At 48.4% G+C, this 20,305-nt stretch overlaps 1 protein-coding gene across 11 annotated transcripts in view; it reads right to left on the minus strand.

The window, feature by feature from the left end:
• Positions 1 to 20,305, minus strand: part of robo2 (roundabout, axon guidance receptor, homolog 2 (Drosophila)) — a 155,857-nt gene that overhangs the window by 73,801 nt on the left and 61,751 nt on the right. For all 11 annotated transcript variants that reach the window (XM_049726159.2, XM_068651318.1, XM_049726161.2 and 8 more), the window contains one exon: positions 16,354 to 16,680. In XM_049726159.2, the coding sequence (XP_049582116.1) occupies positions 16,354 to 16,680 (327 nt within the window). The remainder of the gene's footprint in view (positions 1 to 16,353; positions 16,681 to 20,305) is intronic.

Consider the following 20,305-nt stretch of genomic DNA (forward strand, 5'->3'; position numbering starts at 1 on the left):
CAAATGTTCTATTTTATTACTGGGGAGATACCACACAGCATCCTTCAAGTTCTTGATTCAAATCCAACGATTAGCTCTGTTCTCCACAAGCCATCAATCCGTTGAGTCACATTGCCATTATGTCTGTCGGTCAGAAGGAAGGGGGAGAGGGAAAAAAAAAAAAAGTCTGCAGCAGCCTCTCATCTCCTCCTCTTCCTCAGCATGTCGGCCTGCGCGTCTGTGAGGATTCATCATGCATCCTTAGGACTCGATCAAGGGGAAAACACCCTCCCTCTTGCTTTGCCTCCTCCGGCTCTTCTTGGCCTCATCCAACATTAATGCTTCTTGCTTTTTTAATGAGGAAGTGAGTGTCCCTGTGCAGCATGTCCGTAGAGGGCTTGCAGCAAAGGGTGGGGGGAGGGGTTTGGGGGGGGGGGCAAAGGGATGGGAAAAAAAAAAAAAAAAAAACATCCCCTGGCTGGTGAGGCTCAAATGCCAGCCTAGCGGGATAGGACGGAAGGAAGGGAAAGGGGGTGGAGATTGTTAGGCCTGGAGGAGCATGTAGGGGAGGGGGGGGAGGCTCTCAGTAAATATTGCCATGCCCCCAATCAGCCTGCAATGTGGAAAACAAGCCGAGCGCAGCCTTGGGATCCGTTAAGATGAGCGAGCTGGCTTTTCCGTTTTCTTGTTGACTTCTGCCATTGTTGCCAATTAGCCGACGTGTCTTGCTCTACACACAAATTGCAAAGTCAACGACTCGGCGCCCCCTATAGGCACGCTTGTGTTTCTGGGTCAGCCTGCGGTCGCAATGCAGTCAGTTTGCGTTTGGCTTCGTGTGGGCGCGGCCCTTTGTCACAACTCCCACCCCTCGCTATCGGCGCGCCGAATCGTCTCGGCACTCACTCGCCGCAGCAGCAGCAGCGGCGTGTTTTTTAATATCGCAGATTTATGTTTTTAATAAGCGCTCGGTCGCTCGGCGGAGAGCGCGGTGGCTCTTTGCAGCCAAATGAAAGCCAGCGTGTTTGGAAAATAAATGTAAGACTGATAAAAACAGCAGAGCCATCGTGAACTTTTAAGAGATTCTTGGGACGTGGGAGCGATTACAATTTTGGCGGGGGACAAATTTGGGGATTTCACACATTCATTGATGAATTTCTTTACAGCAGTTATTGAACAGTCTACATCAGGGGTGTCAAAAAAATTTTTGTGGCGGGCCACATCGTAGTCATAGTTTGCTTTCTGAAAGCCATTATGACTGTCAACGCCTTATAGTATGTATTTAAGTATAGGCTACACAAAAAACTGATGAATGACTAGTTTTGAAATCAGAGACTAGTACAAACTGTTTAAATATTTCAAAAAGATGAATGCCAATACATTAACTGTTTTTTATAAGTGAAGCATTGACATGAAGTCACTGCACAGTGGGCCACATAAAATGATTTGGTGGGCCGTATCTGGACCCCGGGCCTTGAGTTGGACACCCATGGTCTATGTAGTCAACTCACTTGAAAAATCTCTCATTTAGAGTACAAAACAAAGGATGACATCTTTGTTTATTTCCCCAAGTTAAAAGCAGTCCGCTTAAAAGCAAAGCTAAACAAAACAGCTCCATGCTGACACACTTTTCGGGGGCATGTTTGTGTCTATTAGCCGGCAAACAGAGGCACAAAAGACACTTGTTTGATAGGCCACTCCCCCCGCCACCTCCCCCAGCTAAAAGCACACAGCGTGCATTTGGAAATGATGTGTAACAAAGACGCTGGCAGCCAATTAAATAAAGGAAATGGCCTTCATCATTGTAGGATTAATGGAGCGCGCCATTAGTGCGGCATAACCCGACCTCCCGCCCGACCTAGCAACACTTCCTCCCTACCTGCGCGTGAGTGCGCGCGTCCCCGGGGTGTCGTCGCCGGAGGTATTCATCTCCCTCTCCTCCCTTCCTCCCTCCCGAGTGATAATTCCGCTCTTATTCAGAAGAGAAACGGGACGGGGCGACGGCTGAGTCCGTGATAAAGCACCGTGGCCTTTAGAAATTCATTTACAGACGCCATTCATCTCCTTCCCATTCAATGGCGGCGAGACTTTGCTGGCGGGCGGGCGAGCTTGGGAGAGTTGCTAGCCAGACGCCGTACATGCACTCAAAGACGAGTCTCTAGGCAATCATTATCCCCCCCCAAAAAAAAATGAAAAGAAGGGTGACATCAAATTGGAGAAATGGATCCATGCAAGTACGAGCCGGGTAAATGGAGTTACAAATAAAGTGCTCCGGGATGGAAAGAAAGAGACAATGATGCCAACGTATGAGTGCCAGCAAGGAAAAATTATTTTTTTTGCTCCGAGCAGAAAGATAAAGTGCTTTTTTGTTTGTTGTTAAAAATGGACCCAAATAAAAAGTGTTTACTTCCTGAGCAGCAGCCGATCGGATTGATCACACTAGTTAATTGAGGTTTGAAGAACCCCAAGTGTGTGTTTTACACTGTGGAATGTTTCCAGTCTAACAGCGGGCCGGAACATGTAATGTCCTTTTTTGCACGGTCCCTCGACCGCCCTTCAATGACCGGGTCACAGCCCCCGACACAAACACACCTCCCCAAAACATCTGTTGGCCAAACTAAAGCTTCCACCCCCTCCAACGTCCACTTAGTCCACCCGCCCGTACCCCCAAGCAGAGCACTCCAGCTGCCCACTCTGCGTCCATATGTGCACTCTCCCCCTTTAGCCAAAAGTAAAAGGAGAGTCCCCCAAATTTAAGGGGGGGCAAGTATTGGCACCACACCACATAAGTTTCTCCACCGCCAATCGGTGGCCCGTTCTTACGACCCCCCCGTGCGTGTTAATAGGCAGGGCCGTGCGCTAATTGCGCGCTGGAATGGGATCATGTTTAATCTTGGAATCCATTAAGCGCCGGCTCGTGCCAAATGAAGGACGACAAAGGCGTTATTGGAGCAAATGGAAAGAGACAGCAGCGGCGCGAGGAAGGCTTTGACGCGGTGACATGGCAGATGTTACTCACACCTGGCAAGTGGGGAGGGGGGTTGCTCCCACTAATATTTTCGTGCTTCTCAGCGCATTCCGACTGGCAACACATACGTGCCTCTTTCGGAAGTGGAACGAGTCCAAATAGTGATCTTGGACTCATTCACTGCCAACCCAGTTAATATCTTTGACGTCTATAACTGTCAATGGGACTGAATGCGTTAAGCGACTCGGAAATTGGACTTACAAATTCAAAGACAAGGAAGACGGTGAACCGGGAACATCAATACAAGAAAATGTTTCATTCCCCTTTTTTGCTCGATGTTTAAATGCCCGCTCGGTCATCCGCTGGCCGATGTTAACACCGGGAGTCGTAAGCTTCATTCCTCTCTCGAGATCCGCCGCGCGTCTTTATTTGACGAGACTTTAAACAGTCATTGCGCACGCGGGACGAAAAGTAAAAACGAGAGCTCGGAATTCCAAAGGACAACATTCATAAAACAAAGCAGAGTCTCAAACGGAGAAGTAGTTGCGTAATGTTTAATTGATCCCTCGAAAGCTGGCCGCCATCCATCACGGAGCCGCTCGATACGTTGAATAGTCGCACGCGAGCCTCGTCGTAATTGCTCAGCGACGAAGAAAGGCTGACCCAAAGTAACACGTGTGTACATTGCACAATTAATCCTATTTCCTATCAATTATGCATCCAAATAAGCGCGGCGGTTGATGTTGTAGCGGCGGCGGTGGCGGCGGCGTCTAACATCTGTTCCGCATTAATGATTCCCGCCGCAGCTCCTGAGCTACTCCGATATTCACGAGGTCGAGCGGCGTAATTGGGATGCTCAATGCGGCGCCAACCGAGGGCTCGATCGCAACCAAAGACTCATTAAATATGTACCGAAAACATTTTTGGGGCCCGAGTCGACAACTGTGTGCGGGCGTGACTTTGACCGTCGCCAGGAAATGAGGCTTTATGAGGAGCCCGAAAATCATGGCCGCCACGCAGCCCTCTGGAAGTGGTCTCTTCTGGGAGGTTCTTCACCTACTGTTGCTTCAATATGCAAGATGGCACTACTAGCTGTGCACGGCCATGACTCGAGTATCTTCTGCCGGAACTAATTTAACGTTCGTCATCCTGATCGTAATCGAATGTTAACTTTCCCGATCAGGACTGAATGATTGCTTGAAACGGGCTTGGCTATTAAGTTTTACAAGAGCATTAATTGCATCCCGGAGTAAATGAGGCTTCCTCGGCCGGCTGCTTAACAAGAAATACCCGACGCTTGCTCGCTTGCTTGGCAGACTAAGGGCCTCGCTGCTGCTTTGGATGCGAGAGCGATCGGCACGGCCGCGCCATGCATCAGCGTCGGCTGACGCGCCCATCCCAGGGGCACCGCCCCTCCTCCCCTCCAACATAACGAATGGCCGGGCCATCGAAGTCTTGCTAATTGATTACGGAGAAAACAGAGTATTACTCTGCCGGCGATGGCAGCTCCGAGGGGCGGAGGGACGCTTGGTCGATGCTTTATGTTGCGCCTTGTCCACGCTAGAGGGACTTTAAATAGCTCTGCTTGGCCCTCTTGCAATGTGGGGGGGTGTAATAGTTTTATATTTCCATTATCCGTTTCACTGGCGTAATTGACACGAATTGAGCAGATGAAGAGCAAAGCCAACCAGGTGTGATTTTTGCGGACTTGAACACCTCCGGGCATGCACACAGAAGGTAAAGGACCATTGTCTTTGATGAACTCACATTATCAAGGCTAAACACAAGTCATTGCAGACGGCCTCATTTCCCCCAGGGAGGCCCAGCCGTTCCCGCTCGGGACACGTCCAGAACGAGTCATTTTGGGCCGCCCTAATTGACTTTTGTGCGGCTCGTATCATTTGAGCAGCGGATGAAATCGGCGACGCGCTTCGAGACACTCTGGCAACGGGCGCTGACTTGTTACCGCCGCGGCTGAGGGCTTTTTTTTATTTTTATTGAGTGTATGCTTAGTGTGCAATATTGTAATTCGAGTTTAAATATCAGCCAGATTTGCTCCATAGACCTTTTCACGTTTGACAAGCGATAGAGTGATCTCGGAAGGAACGGCAAGTAAATGAACCTTTTGATGTCGTTTGAAAAGGGCAAAGCTATTGAGAAAACAGAGTTAACGGCTTGCGTGATGACTTTAGCCTTCTCCGTCTCATTTACAAGACATTTATTTTCATTTTACAGGGATGCCGCCGCAAAGTTGGGCCAATTCTCAAAAAGCCTCTTATGTTTACAGAACTTGTGTTAGGCAAGCTCGGGACGAGTTGGTGCAGGGAGAGCAATGAAAGGCATGAAATGATTATAATTCACTTTAATTATACGTAAATGTAACACGGTTGCCATTTTCACACGTTGGCATCCTGTCATACCACCACCTCAAATGCTGCAATCTTGGGAAGAACACACACACACACGTTTCAAATTGTAATGGTCCTTAGCGCTTTAGTTAGCGTCTGCAGATGTTAGCAGCTGTCTTACAAATCTTGTTTCCCCAAAAAGTAGTTTTGTGTTTTTGTGCTTTAATTTTTTTGTGTATTTTCTTAATACCTAAGCGAACCTTGTTTTTCTTCTAACATTATTTTTTTGATTATTTCAGTAGTTTACATTTAATATCAATATTATTTCTCGGGCTCTTGCTAGCTAGCTAGCTAGCAAATGTTTGACGTTAGTGGTGATTTCTGTAATGTTTCACGTACATTTTATGAATATTTCAGTAGTTTACATGTAATATCAACATTATTTCTTGGGCTCTTGCTAGCTAGCTAGCAAATATTTGACATTAGTGGTGATTTCCGTACTGTTTCACGCGCACATCCTGGCATGGACCGATGTAACTAGAAGGTGAAAGAAAGACAAGGCGGCTGGCTCAGAACGGATGGCTCCGGTCTAATTGAGTCCTTTGGGCCTGGGCCGATCAGAGACTCGTTACAGGAATCCGGTTTCATGCTTTCTACACAATAAGCTTTCAGAGAAGGGATTTGGCCTCCTTTGGGAGCTCCTGCTAACCTTTGTGTGACTTGTGCTCTTCTCTCTTGGTTGTCGGCCCCCCACGTCTGCCTCCATGTTGAGTCCAATTATGATCAAAAGGTGACACGAGTTGAGCGCAAGGATTCGAGCAAAGGGGATTTTTGACATGGATGTCCAGATTCCATACGGGGAGAAGCGCATAGTAATGGATGGATGCTGCCAGAAACAACAACCGGGTTGCCCACTTAATCGACGCAAACAAAATGGTCATCAAAGTCGGACGCCACGCTCTGCCCGCATTAGGCGGTCCAATCTGGCGCTAGTTTGTTTAGCATACTTGCGTCTCATTTTGGATGAACCACAATTCCTGCGCACAGACTAGCGCTCACTCCCTCATCAAGTTCAAGTCTTTGCCTCGAGGTAAAATAAATCTTTATACCGTGTTCTGACGTGTTGTTCGAGTCACAAACCGATGTCGATTGACAAGGCAGATAAGTGCGCTGCCTGTTTTACAGCAATTAAACACTCTGTATCGGATTAAAAAAAAAACAAAGGACAAAGCAAACTTCAGGACTGGAGCGTAGGAGCCTCATCCCTCCCGCCGCCTCCCGTGTTTGTTCCCGTGAGACCGCAAGCAATAAGAACAAATGACTTTGGCCTTTCAGCAGAGAAAAGGAAGAAGAAAATCTCACTCAAGGTGTTCTTCGCCACCGCCCCCGCTCCCGCTCGCGTGTTGGTATCAACCGGCTCGGGCGGTAAAAGGCCAGGACAAACACGGACCCGATGGCGGTTGGAACAAGGGCGAGCCTGCTGCGCTCAAGTGCGGCGCTTCATAAATTACACAGCAAAGCAAAGAGAGAGGCGAAGGCGAGCAAATAGGAGCACGGTCAACACCGCAGAGAGCTCGGGATCGTCACTCACCCACGGCGGAATGTGACAGAGGGGAAGGAAGGAAGGAAGGAAGGAAGGAAGGAAGGAAGGAAGGAAGGAAGGAAGGAAGGAAGGAAGGAAGGAAGGAAGGAAGGAAGGAAGGAAGGAAGGAAGGAAGGAAGGAAGGAAGGGGCGTAGATCTTTGCCAAGGGTGGACAAAGGAGCTCAGAAGAATGAGACAAAAGGAAAAACAAAATTTCCACATACAATGAAATTTGCCCTTGAAATTTTTCAACAAACGGATGAAAGGTGAGCTGCAAAACATTTAAGTCCACATGGCGACGACATAGCAGGAAAAACTCGACACAATCAAAGCCAGCCAAGCCTGAGCTGTAAGCTTTGTTTTTCTTGTAGCCTGGAGGACATTGAGGGAGGGAGGGAGAGAGGAAGAAGCCACCTGATGCCATCACGCATCCTCGCGTGGCCTCCTTTTGTAGCCCAAAGAGAAAGACGGCATCAAACAAGAGACAAGGCTCACTGCGGGACGCTCTTGTGCCATCACAAAGCCGGCCCCCGATGCCTCGTTAGTCGAGGGGGCGACGACGAGCCGCCCGTTGGCCCCGGCCTGCAATAAAACGCACCTGTTCCGAAGGGGGTCCAGGCCCTCAGCAACCCTTTTCACGCGTTTCGCCAAGATCGTTAAAGCCAACGATGGCCACCATTAAAGGGGCTCAAGTGGGGTTCCAACGTGCTTATTTGACATTTCCACCAACAGTGACAACACGTCTCGTCATACAAAGCATGCTCAAGCCAAATAAATATGCGGGCATTTGTTCCGGCTCGGTACGCCGTCAAAAGCGCTCCAAATGACGATAAGACACACAATATATTGCAATATATCTCCCAAAATGGCAATTTTGATTTGCCATGACTCCTTTTTAACTCAATATCTTTGACGTCTATAACCCGTCAATGGCACTGAATGACGTAAACATTGTTTATCCTCCAAGGCTGCCTGCACTTTGATTCTTGAGAATGCAAACGCCCTTAAAACGTCCATTTCTCTAGCCCAAGAATAAGAAGGGAAAATAAATTACAAGGCCTAATTAATGTGCTTTGAGTTTTAGGAGGTGTGTTTATAAAAGCATTGAACCGGCAAGACTAATTTAGAGAATGCGCGGCGATGCCTGCGGTGACAATTACATTCCTTCCCTGTCAACAGCTGTCGCCTCACATGTTGCTACCCGCTACCATCGGTCCCCAACATCCATCAGGCCCTCCTAATGTGTTGGAACCCCCGCGGCCCCGCCCACATGGACCATCAGCCCCTTGGAAATTACAACAGGGAAAGGTCACACCATCCAATTAGGATGCAACGCCGGAGGGTCCATCGCCGAGCACCCCCGGAGCACATCATAGATTCTCCATTTGGCCCGGAACGGACGAGCGGCCCCCGCTTGGATTGATTGCGGCGCGGCTAAACGAGGTGCCGGCCGCCGCTTTAATGGACGACCATGCGCGTGATGTATGCCACGCTCCAGATTGATACTCGGTGTCACGGCATTTGAAAATGTCGCAATTGGTTTGTACCGTATGATGAAGCGTGTCATTGTCGCTTCGTGGACTGACCCGGCGACGACCCCCCCCCACCCCGCACCCGGATCAATGGGGTCTCCGATCGAGATTAGATCTAGCCCCGCCCACGGACTGCATCCTCATACTGTCATACTGCCCCGCCTCCTGAGAGGGCTTTAGCATCCACTAGTGGAGAGCGTTGTCTTGTCTTGGCACACAAAGACACACGTTGGGAAAGACAGGGCGGGTCAGTGAGCTTTGAGCCAATCTGGGCCAATTAGGGCCAAGTGACAGCGCAGCTACACGTCGGTGACACAACTAGACCACGGAACCAGTAGCAACAGCCCACAGCTTTCCACCTCCCCTTCAAACAAATACTACTCGGAATTAAAACAGCACGCCGACATCGATACTGAATTCAAGGATGGAGAGAATACAGCTGAGGTGGATGGTTAAACAGTGTGGGAGGCGCCGCCTCCCCTTCCCCTCCACACAGACCCCCCCCCTCACCCCGCCTGTCTGCCTCCATCCGTCATGCTCGAGCAGCTCTCCTGACGTGCGACGTTGCTGAGCGATGTTGAGGCGACTTCAACGACCTTTAACCCCTCAGTTGAAAACTTGTGAACCTCAGACAAGGGGAAGCCAAACAGCTTGGTAGGGGAGTGGGGCGGACACGTGGACTTAAGGGGGCAGGGCGAAATTTGGGGGGGTGCTTGGGATGACCACTGGCAGCTGTTATTGCCGCACCGCCTTCTTCCTGTCGCCACATAATGACGCCTTCCCGGAGCGCAAGGAAATGGCAAGCAACCTGGTTGCAGGGCTGTCGGCGGCGCCGGCGCCGGGCCTCGTGTGATTAATGAGACGGGCTGCGGCGCAACAGGGAGCTTGGTGGCACGCGCCGCGCTAACGCTAACAGCTAAAAGTCACCTCACAGTCTTAAAAAAAAAAAAAACAAGCGTGCAAACATCATTCACGTTTCGTTCACACCCTTGAGCGAGTGCATAAAATATGCGGCCGGCGGGTGGATGAGGGACAGCCTGTGGGCCGCGCTCAACAGCTGCCACTCCAAGAAGGTAATGATGCCACGTTCCCCGGCCCACAATCCCCCGCTGTGGGTGCCGGAGTGTGAGGGCTGCCGCTGCTGGCACGCGGATGCAATTGGGAGCTGGTGGGGGGGTTCTGAAATGAAAGCTCGGACTATAATTGAATGGGTTCTGACAAGAGAGGGGCGCCTCTGGTCCCAGAGGCGTCTTTTTTTTTTTTTTTTTTGACATGATGGGGTTTAGTCAAGGCTTTCTTTTTTTTTTTTTTTTAAATATATAATGAGATCCACCCACAAACAATAACTACATTTCAATAGTTTCATCTGCTATGGTTCAACTTTGGCAGCAATTGGCCAAAATTGCCAGAACGGAGCCTTGTAAATAAAATAAAATAAAATAAAATAAAATAAAATAAAATATCAGGGGCTGTCAAAGCCCTAAAAAAAATGGCGCTCTGTTTAACGGGAGAAATAAAACCATTTGGAGAGTACCTTTCCACCGGCTGCCTAATTACTCCACCCCGGTCGGCATTGAATTTCAGATGAATGAAATCCCAAACGGTTTTTTTCTTCCCTTCTCAATAAAGCCGCCGCCCTCATCAACGTCCGTTATCGAGCCTATAGCCACACATTAGGCTTTTATTAGAAAAGTCCGCTAATTTCATTTTCAATAAAGCTCTCGCTTGTGATTAGATTCGTTTTCAGCGAGACCATTTTCAATTGTTATCGTCGACGCCCGGTTAGGCAGCAGTGATTTAGGAGATGGAAGCAATGGAGGGGAGAGGCAAAAGGGGGAGGGGCTTGTAAGAAGGCAGGATGCTGAGGAGCCAAGGCAAGCCAAGGTCCGGTTCCCCGAGAAGCATCTGAAGGCCTATTGTGATGTGAAAAGCAGCGGGACAGCGTCGCAAGGGTTAAGAGCGGCAGACGTCGTCATAGCTTTCGGGGGCCATTTGTCATAAAGCAGGAAATGAGGTGAAACTGACAATGATTTATGTCGGAGTTTGGCGCATTCACAAGAGAAGCGCACAAGTGGAGGAACAAACACGATGACAGATGCCGCGTATCCCCCCGGCCCCAAATTGAACGATGGCCGCTTTTCTTGCTCTGACAAGAGGAATCACTCGGACTTCTCCTCCCGGAGATGCGGCAATTGTTGGCGCCGCCGTTCTCTTGGGGTCGAGCGATGGTCAATCGATGACCGGTCGCGGGGTCGTGTCTGGAGCGGGGGCCAAACGTGGGATATCTGGATCCATCCGGAGATAAATCACGCCGACAACTTCCGTATGTCGGGGAGTCCGACCGTGTCTGACCTTTCCTACCGTCCATCCGTCTTCTGTTCAGGTTTTCGACCCCGGCTGGCTTTGGTACACCTTGGCCGAGTCGCGGCTCGATTCATAATATATTCATCGACTTGATGAACTCGATTATAATTCACTGAATCATTATTGGCCTTCAACACGTTTGATAAGTCGGGCTAGCAAAGAAATATAGTCCATTAAAGCGTCAACACGTCAGGTGCATGAACTAACCTGCAATTAATTGCAAATGTAAACGGCTTGGCATACGTATTTTCCACATTTTCCGCAACCTCCCACTTAGTGGCGGCGGCGCCAAATCGATATTCATGAAGTGTCAGAGTTATAATTCACATGCCTGTTCCACATGCACACGGGGGGACCTTTAAAAAGGAGGGGAAAAAAAAGAAAGTCAAAATGCAAATGATACAGTTAATGTCTGGGCGTGAATACGTCGGCCAATTAAGCCATTCTTTTTCAGCTCCATTACGACGACGCGTGCGGGGGTTCATTTTTCCCAATAACGGCGCCATTTAGCACTCAAATGGCACACTGCCGCTTAGAAAAAGTTAGCGGCTGATTGCGAGCATTAGCAGCCACGCTTTTACAAATCACCAGCAAGCGCAAGTGACGTCATTGCTTGTATTTCTGCCTGTAGATTAGGAGAAGCCATCTCACGCCGGCGGTATCTTCCGGAACACAACCTGACTTCAAGAGAAACATAGGAGGAACTTACGTTAATAGCTCTGCCCCGGTCGGTGTCGAGCGCGAAGGCCAGCAGCAGAGGCGGCCAGATAAGATTCTGCTTTGCATTTGAATGGGCTTGTTCTGATTTCGATTCAGTTGGCCTTTGGCCTCGCTTAAGCGATCCGTGCGATGACGGCGGCGGCTCTCCCGGTACGGTCTACTATCTGGCAATGAGGCGAAGCGCGTTAGTATCCCATCTGCCATTTTTGTATTCATTTATTGATTTATATTCATCCATTTATCTGTTTATTCATTTGATTTTTCCAGGGATTTATTTATTTATTTATTTATTTATTTATTTGGATTTACCTTTCAGGATTGACCTTCCCTTTCGGAAGACTGACAAGCTGAAATAAACACCACTGACTCTTTGACATGCCAGGTTAGCCTCATCTGGACGCCGAACTTCCTACGAATACAAGCGTCAAAGGAAGCACGGCTTTCTGAACGCCATCAAATGCCGCGCTTTCATGTGGTGGGAGGGAGGGAGTGATGGAGTGAGAAGAGACGGAAGGATCGGGTTTCAAACGCTGGCCTGCAGCTGTCCACGGCCACGAGCGTCCCTTACTGCAAAATGTAATCGGAGACGGGCGCAATCTCGAGCCGTGTCGTCGAGAAATCACTAAGTCATAACATATCCGGTGACGCGAGAACTGCCGACGGTTATGCTGCGGGAAGATTTCATTCATCGGACAACTGTAATCCATCCATCCATCCATCCCACCATCCATCCATCGCAAGGTGGATCAATTGCAGCCGTACTCGCTTCAAAGCCAAATTGTCCGCAACCTGAACTTCAGCCCTCAACGCAGTCACCTTCTCTACGCTCCTGGTGATGGATTATCATTTTCAGGGCTTCTTGGGGGAGAATTTGCGTCAACTGGCTTGAAGAATTAAGGGCGGAGAGAGGGGGGCAAAGGGTTATTTAGGGGTCACAAACTACCCCTGAGTGATCCGCAGAGATTCGACAGAAGGTCGCAGCACCACTCACTTGTTCTCTGGCCCTTTCCTCAGCAAAAAAAAAAAACAACAACCATACCACAACAGCCTGAAATACAGGCCAGAAAAAAATAAACGGAGGCTCGAATAAATCACCGATATGAAACCAATCGATGTGAAACCTGAAATCAAAGCGGAATCCAGCCATTAAAGCAGAAGCCCAGCAGCGAGTCTGTGCTTTGGACTTGATCAATAATCGGCCCGCAGATACGTATCAATAATTTAGAGTGCAGTCTGCTGGCCGGCAGGCAGGCAGGCAGGCAGGCAGGGGTACGCTTATTTCAACCTCCTCTTACACTCGTTCCTGCATGTTAAACAAAAGGGGAAGAAAAAAAAAAAAAAAATTGAAAAGAACTCAACGCTAACTTTTTTTTTCATGGTGATTGGATTGTGCAGGTGTTGCTAAAGTTCCATTTAAATGTCAATTAGACCCAAGCCAATGTTCTGATTTCACATCCAAACCGGAGCATGCGTCATTAATGTGCGCTAATGATTGGATTGTTGCCTTCATTATGACTTGAGGACTTCCATGTGGGGATTTTTTTTTTTTTTTACCCCCTCGTCATCCATCTCGGTTGTTTGTGTGTTGATGATGAGCGCTTGCCACGGCCACCGTCTCATTTGTGAAAAGTCGTAATGAGCGCTCGTCAAAGACCCGCCTGGCTCCCTCCCCACCTGCTCTGGGTCGCTCCTTCTTTTTATGAGCCGCTCCACCCCTCTTCCTCTTTTTCCTTCCTCCACGAGTTTCCTCGCTCTCCCCTCTGCTCCATTTCCTCGCTAATTACTCTGTCGAATGAAACCGAGCCCGCCGCTTAATTGGAGAAGCGGCACATTAGGTGCTATCAGAGGAGACTTTGTTTAAAAAAAAAAAATAAAAATCAACCAATCTCATTTGAGGAAGCATTTGGAAAAACATCTGTTTCATTTGCATATTGAGCTCCATACAGTTCCCCGGTGTCTTCATAAAAATGTCTGTAACATGCGAGTGGCTGCTTTGTGGCTCATGCGGCTTTTTGCTGGCCGACGCTGCGGCTTAACTTGGCCTTGACCAACAGTAGCAAAAAAAAAAAAAAAAAAAAAGTCAACGGCGGATCTTCGCCCAGGCCCGTTGAGTTGGGCCAAAATGTCATCAGCTTGCTTAGACATTTCCTGCCCACAAAATTATTTCATGATTTATTTAATTATTCTTATTATTTAATAAAGCAAGCCAAAAAAAAAGACATTTCCTGCTCACAAAATTATTTTATGATTTATCTAATTATTATCATTATTTATTATTTATTGAAGCAATAAAAAAAAGACATTTCCTGCTCACACATTTATTTAATTATTTATTTTATAATTATTATTTATTATTTACTTAAGCAAGTCCAAAAAAAAAAAAGTCGCCTTCTCAACAAAATTGCCCCGTCATTTTATGTTTCGAAAATCATATTCAGCACACTGTAAGCCATACGTATAAAGTTGGTGACATTCTTTTTTTTTTAATTAGAAAATGGAATTTGCATTGTGTGGACCATCCGAAAGACGATTGATTGCCTTTACGTGCCCTGCAAATGAGCGCCGACCAGCAGTTTTGGGTTCCAACATTTGCGTGTCACCAGGCTCAAGCGGCATTAAAACAATTACAAGCGCAACCTTTCTGCTTGCGTGCTCCCGATCGGCTGCTACCTGAAGACACCCAACCAATTAACATTTTTCAGGCGACGCTCTCGCCCCAGGTGAGCGCTGTCACACTTGGGTATACGCACACACACGTACACTCAGCGGCTATATATGCCGCGCCAGCAATTTATTCAGCAGCGCCGCGGCTAGCGTTCCTGACACGGGCTTCACAATGATTTATGAAGCTGCTCATTGACCCGGTTCAGTCGGGAAAAGAGAAAAGGGGGGGGCAACATCCTTTCTTATAAGCGACAGATCTATCGCGCCGCTTCGACTCTCGGGCACTTTTGGAGAGCTTGAAATGACAAAAGCGGCTCACTGAGATTATTTGTCTTTTAAAGGAGAGAAAAGGGGAAAAAAAAAACAAATCAGCTTTGCAAGCAAAATTTGGTAGGCCTGTCTGCTGTGAAAAAAAAAAAGTGTCAAAAAGCCATCTGGGAAAGCATACAGCCAATTTACTGGAGCCTCATGTTGTTGTTTTGCTCATCTTTGCTCAAAATGTCCACCACATATACTCGACCGACGCTTAAGTGTGAATAATTGTTGTATTTGTCACTGCAAATGGTCTTTGCATGGCTGTGACTACTGCTGACACGCCATAAAATGAATTTGGAAGCTTTTGTCTTTTCAAGTCATTTCGCAACAAGACATTTTGGTGGAGTAGACCCACAAAAAAAGTCCCACCAAGCATTAGCCAAAAAGACAGAGGAAGACTGACTTTTTGCTTGGAATTTGCTACTGAGGGTTCGGTTTGGGCCATTTGTGGGCGACCTCCACTGACAAACTTTCCTTTCCTCCACATTGTTGTTGTTGACGGGACGCCCATGATGACGTTCGGCCTTCAGCCAGGTAAAGACCCGACTCCAATCCGTTTCAGAGCTGCAATTCAATTATCTGAGCAGGGGTTCATGCTCAGCCACTCGTGAACGGGTGCACGGGGATGGCGAGGTAGCCCCCCCCTCTGCGTCTGCGGGGGCGGGGGAGCACAAAAATCATTGCAACACAGATAGCGATTCCAAGGTTGCTTTTTCTCCTGCCATTAGCTTGAGCTTTACAATCACTAGAGGGATGTCAGGGCCTGATAAAGCTAATCACCGTGGTAAGCCAAAGGCAGGGAGATTAAGCCTCCCACCAGCAGACCCCCCCCCCACCCCCCCTTAGAAAGAGAAAACCAAGAAACCCCCGAGCCCTGAAAATGAGCCGGCACAATGTGTGATCTTTCCATTTTTGGGAGCTAACAAAGAAAGAAAAAAAAAATCTTTTATATTTAATGCTGAGTCGTCAAACGTAGCCAAAATAGCCAATTGGTTGCATGCCAGAGTCGCTTGTCTTCAGCCACTTCCCTTATGCAGGTTGCATCAAAGGAAGGTGAGCGAGAAATACAACGAGGAGGTAAAACTCCAAATAATCCACAGAGTCCATCTATTTTTTATGAGTTTTCATTTAGACCCGGAGAGCGCCTCTTACAGCGATCAATAGCTCAAGCTGCTGTCACACAGTGTTGCACCTGAGGGAGGGGGGGCGGGGGGCTTCTTGTAAGGCCCATGGGAAAGCAGGGGGACTAGATCAAAAGGTGGGCACCCCCCCACTATATTCTTCCCAACACATAAGCCAATTTCCTGCAGAGCTCAAGGCAGCAATAACTGGAAATACACTTAAAGGGAAGTCGAAGATGGACTGGAGGCGGTGGAGGAGATTTAAGGAGCACAAAGAACAACAAGTACGGCCAGAACATGAAAAAAAAAAAAAACATATTGCAGTGGAATTATGTTTCCAAAGCAAAGTCCCGTGAAGCCACTGGAAGACCACCTGAAGCTCTTCTTCAAAGGTCATTTGATCCAAGGGTCACATTTTTTTTTTGCCTGAAACTTGCTACTGACACAATGTGGCTTAAAAAAAAAAAAATACATTCCAACTTTGATCCCACCGGCAGATTTATGTCCAGACCCGCCAACAAAAGACTGTTCGTGTTTTGACCTTCCCACCCGTCAGAAATGGCTGCCCCGAACCAAAATGCTAGACTTTCTGATCAATCTCATGCTTGGGTATTTCAGAATTCTTGAGAATTTTTTTTGTTTTTTTTTCGTTAAGGTGAAACATAGTCGCTGTAAAACGCTAGCAAATCTCGTCTCTCCCAGAGTAAATGAGAAAAATCAACCGAGCAGAGCGGGACGTGAAGAAAAAAAAACTGGACTCACATGCCACTTCCAGCGAGGCGTTGCGGCTGACGGCCTCGCCCAGGTAGTTGCGGGCCACGCAGACGTAGGCGCCCTCGTCGGGCTTGCTCCGCCTCCCGTGCACGATGCGCAGGAAGAAGAGCGAGCCGCTGGGCAGCAGCATGCGATGCGAGCGCGGGTCGTCCTTGTCCGTCTCCACCCGCTCGCCGTCCTTGTACCACTCCACGCTGGGCGTGGGCCGACCCTCCGCCTTGCAGTTGAGGGTGGCCGGCTCGCCCTTGGACACGATCAGGTCAGAGGGGTGCTCGGCGATCCGGGGCGGCGAGTCCTCCTGGCGCAGACGGGATCCTGGAGCAAGGGGAGGGAGGGAGGGGGAGCATTTAATGATGACCACTGGGTTCGGTTCCTACGCTGTAAACATCAGATCGGGTCAAACGCCGTCAACTCAGTTGCTGACCAAAACAGCAGTACCTATCAACGCATGTCAACAGTCTCTCAGGATACTTTAGCAGTGCTAGCCCTGCACAAACATATGGACTGAATTTTGCAGCTCACTCAGCAACACGAGACAATGCATTAAAAAAAAAAAACAGTCGGTCCTTTAATCAGCATTTGAACCTGGACAAAAAGCAACCATCTGCTCTTCGCTACGCTACAGGCACAAGCTTGTGGATAATTGGACCCAAGGGTGACCAGCTAACGGAGGCATAAAAAAAAAAAAAAAAAAGTGCCCACACTGCTCCTCCATACACAAAAGAAATGTGCAAACAAGTCCAAAACTGTTGAGTACACCGTCAGTGTGTGATGTGAATATTTATGTTGGGGGGGTCTCGGCTCGTGTCAAATGCTAATCCCCCCACGGGCGGGTGGCGAACCTTGCCCTCCTCCCGATTTTATTAGGGTGGGCGAGCGGCGGGAGTCTGGCAGCTAAGATAAAACTGGCCGAGTCTCGACGCCGTGGCATATTTAAATGGCGGAGGCCACGCCGCCATCAAGCAGGTGCCATATTGACCCGGGAACACAAGCCAGCCCTAATTTGTGCTAATTCCTCCCATTTGCCTGCCATTGATTGGCGATCAGGTTGTTATCTTGCTAAATGGGGCCTCGGACACAGCGGACAAGAACAGAGCTTACCGCTGCCACTGAGCATCAATCAAATATTTCAACCAACGGCCAGGGAGTTTGGCTGGGGAATATTGGTCCACGCCCGGAGATGGGGACGGGTGTGCCGCCAGCGCCGGGCGGTCTTAATTGTCGAGTGGGCCAGACGGCAGATGTCAGGGTACAAAAGTTGGTCATTGACGAGTGCCCGCCTCGTCACTTTTGGCCTTCCGTTGTCCTGCTCTGACTTGAAGAAATGCTCTGGGTCCGTTGTAGTTTTTAATGTGATCATGGCTGCTGTGTAATCAAGTGCTCTCTGCGTTTGAGGCGAGTGCACTTGACCAGGCTCCAAGCGCAGGCGCTCCAATCAAAACACGTGTCCCCCCCGGACCGCTAAGCTCCAACCCCAGTGTTGGCAAAGGTTTCATAGCCACCACTCGAGGTAAACGGGAGCCCACAAAGCAGCTCATGAAATCAGAAGCGTTACTTTTTGTCTTGTGGAGTCTGCTGTCATTTCGCCAAGAAATACAAAAGCTACAACTGGAAAAAAACAAACAAGATTTGGTCTTTAGCTATTATTATTTATTCATGTTTGCAACAGAAGGCGCTGAACCTTTGATAATCTTTTTCTAATTATTTGAAATAAATAAATGTATAAATCTAAATACAAATAAATAAACGGATAAATAGACTATATAATAAATTAAATAAATAGATTTTAAATAAATAAATAAATAAATAAATAAATAAATAAATAAATTTGAGCCCACTGACGAAAGCAGAATATAAAAATCTGACAAAATCCAGATCCTGCGGAAGCTTCCGCATTTCCACTCTCATCCCTCCTCGACCAGACTCGTATCAGTCACGTCGGAAGTGGCGGCGGCCAAGGAATGACATTTCCGACCACGCGTGTCTCAGAGTCAAGCCGGCGGGACGCTTGAACAGGTCGCTAACCCAAGATTCATCTTTCCGGCCTGTCAGCCGCATATGAACTGTGCTACGGACTGCCCGCGTCCTGCTCGCTAGCGTTGCATTTCTAGCCACGGCGTATTGACTCGGCGACGTGTTTTGTTTGCGCTGGAATCTATTCATGCGGTAAAGCGATTCTTATTAGCTGGCTTCGGGTTATTTCGCTCTCGCTCATCATTCTCAGCAGGGAGCTTCTTTTTAGTAAGCAATTTGCTCCATCTGACTCAAGGATTGTTGGGCAGGAACATCATCAAGAAGCTGAAAATGAGATGGTGTGATGTGACAAAACCTAAATGAGACACGTGTTAATATGACGACTCGGCAAAATTCATTCAGTAACTTGACTGGTGTCACATAGAAGCGATGAGGTGAACATGGTTTTGAATTCCGTTGCGAATGCTTTGGACCGCTGACAAGCTCCATTAAAGCCTCATTGCCAGGTCCAAGCGTGTGAATTTCTGCAACGGTGTGGAACAAAGAGTGTTGACATTCCCGTGTTTTGGTGCCGCCGTGCATGCTCACACAGATGCGATGGGAGAAGTCACACACCGCAAAAACTCCCGACTTTGGAGCGTGTGGCTACTTGAAAACGTGAGAAGAAGCTTTGAGAAGAGCTGAATGGCATCAATTGATTCCTGTTCCTCAAGCCTCAAGCATTGTCCTCGCCGAGCGCTCTGAATGGAAACATGTGTGTGCTTTATTGCTTGTGTGCTGCTGAGTGACTAATAGGGAGGCGCGGCGTACGTGACGTCGTACCGCCGCATGTCCGAGAAGAACACCTGCCCCGTCCGATTTGATGAGTCGGCGGCCTTCTACCAAAAGAAGCACGGAACAAAGTCATTCAAGTCGCTGTTTGTTTAAGGTGCAGCCTTGCGATTCTGGAATCATGAGAAGCAAGGCAAAGAAGCATTTGTGAGCAATGGGCCGGGTCACTTCCAAATGGCGCAACGCCATTGATGACGGCTCGCTTGAACCAGCTTTGAGCTGGTCTAAAAAAAAAAGACCATGCTTATTGATTGATTGATTGATGATCAATCGATCAGGCCTTTCAAAACTACCAAAAATAATCACTAAGTGTTGAAATCTAGAACATTCCAGACAAGAGGTTCAGGGAACAGGAATCTTGAATTAACTTATGTCATTCTCATAAAATAAGACAAATAAATAAAGAAAGAAATCGATCCATCAATTGATGACTCTTGAAACTCGAACTCATCGAATCTGGACACGGCGTTTGTATTGAATGGACGGGTGCTAGCGGCTGGCGCAGTTGAAACGTTCAAGGGCGCCATTAAGGCTTTAATCCAAACGAGAGTCTGAGCAGGAGCCAGGAGATGCATTAAATCAACTCGCTCACCAAGATGCTACTCATGAAGCGGCACTTGAAGCCTTGTCATAGGGCGATAGCACCTCTTCATCAATTCATTGGACCCAATTCCGATAGGGCTTCTATAGACACGTGCGGGCGGGCGTGCGGGAGTCACAGGTATGCATTGTGTCGGCGGCGCAGGTGCGAGAGACAGGTGAGGGCACGGTCCTCCCCCATTGGTGGCCTCGACCCGCACAGGTGCACGGCCGTGTTTGAATTCCTCCCTCATGGCGGCGGCGGCGAGATCCGATCGCTGCATATGTGCGCGAAGCAAAGTTGCCGTTTCTTTGAGTTGCTGAGCCAAAACTATTTTCCACTGTTGTTTTGTGTTTGCCTCAGGGGCGGGCGGAAAACATCAAAGATGGAAGACATTTAGAGTCCAAATGAAGTGCTTTCACGCTGGCTCCCACCTAGCATTAGCATTCCGATTAGCATTCCTTTGATGAAACTCGTTTCGGTCGCTGCTATCCTAGCGGGGCTCCCCGTTGCTCTACACTGCCAAATATTAAAGGGGAAGGAAGTCAAGCGGAA

Source organism: Syngnathus scovelli, chromosome 7 (assembly GCF_024217435.2).
Source record: "Syngnathus scovelli strain Florida chromosome 7, RoL_Ssco_1.2, whole genome shotgun sequence".
NCBI classification, from domain to species: Eukaryota; Metazoa; Chordata; class Actinopteri; order Syngnathiformes; family Syngnathidae; genus Syngnathus; species Syngnathus scovelli.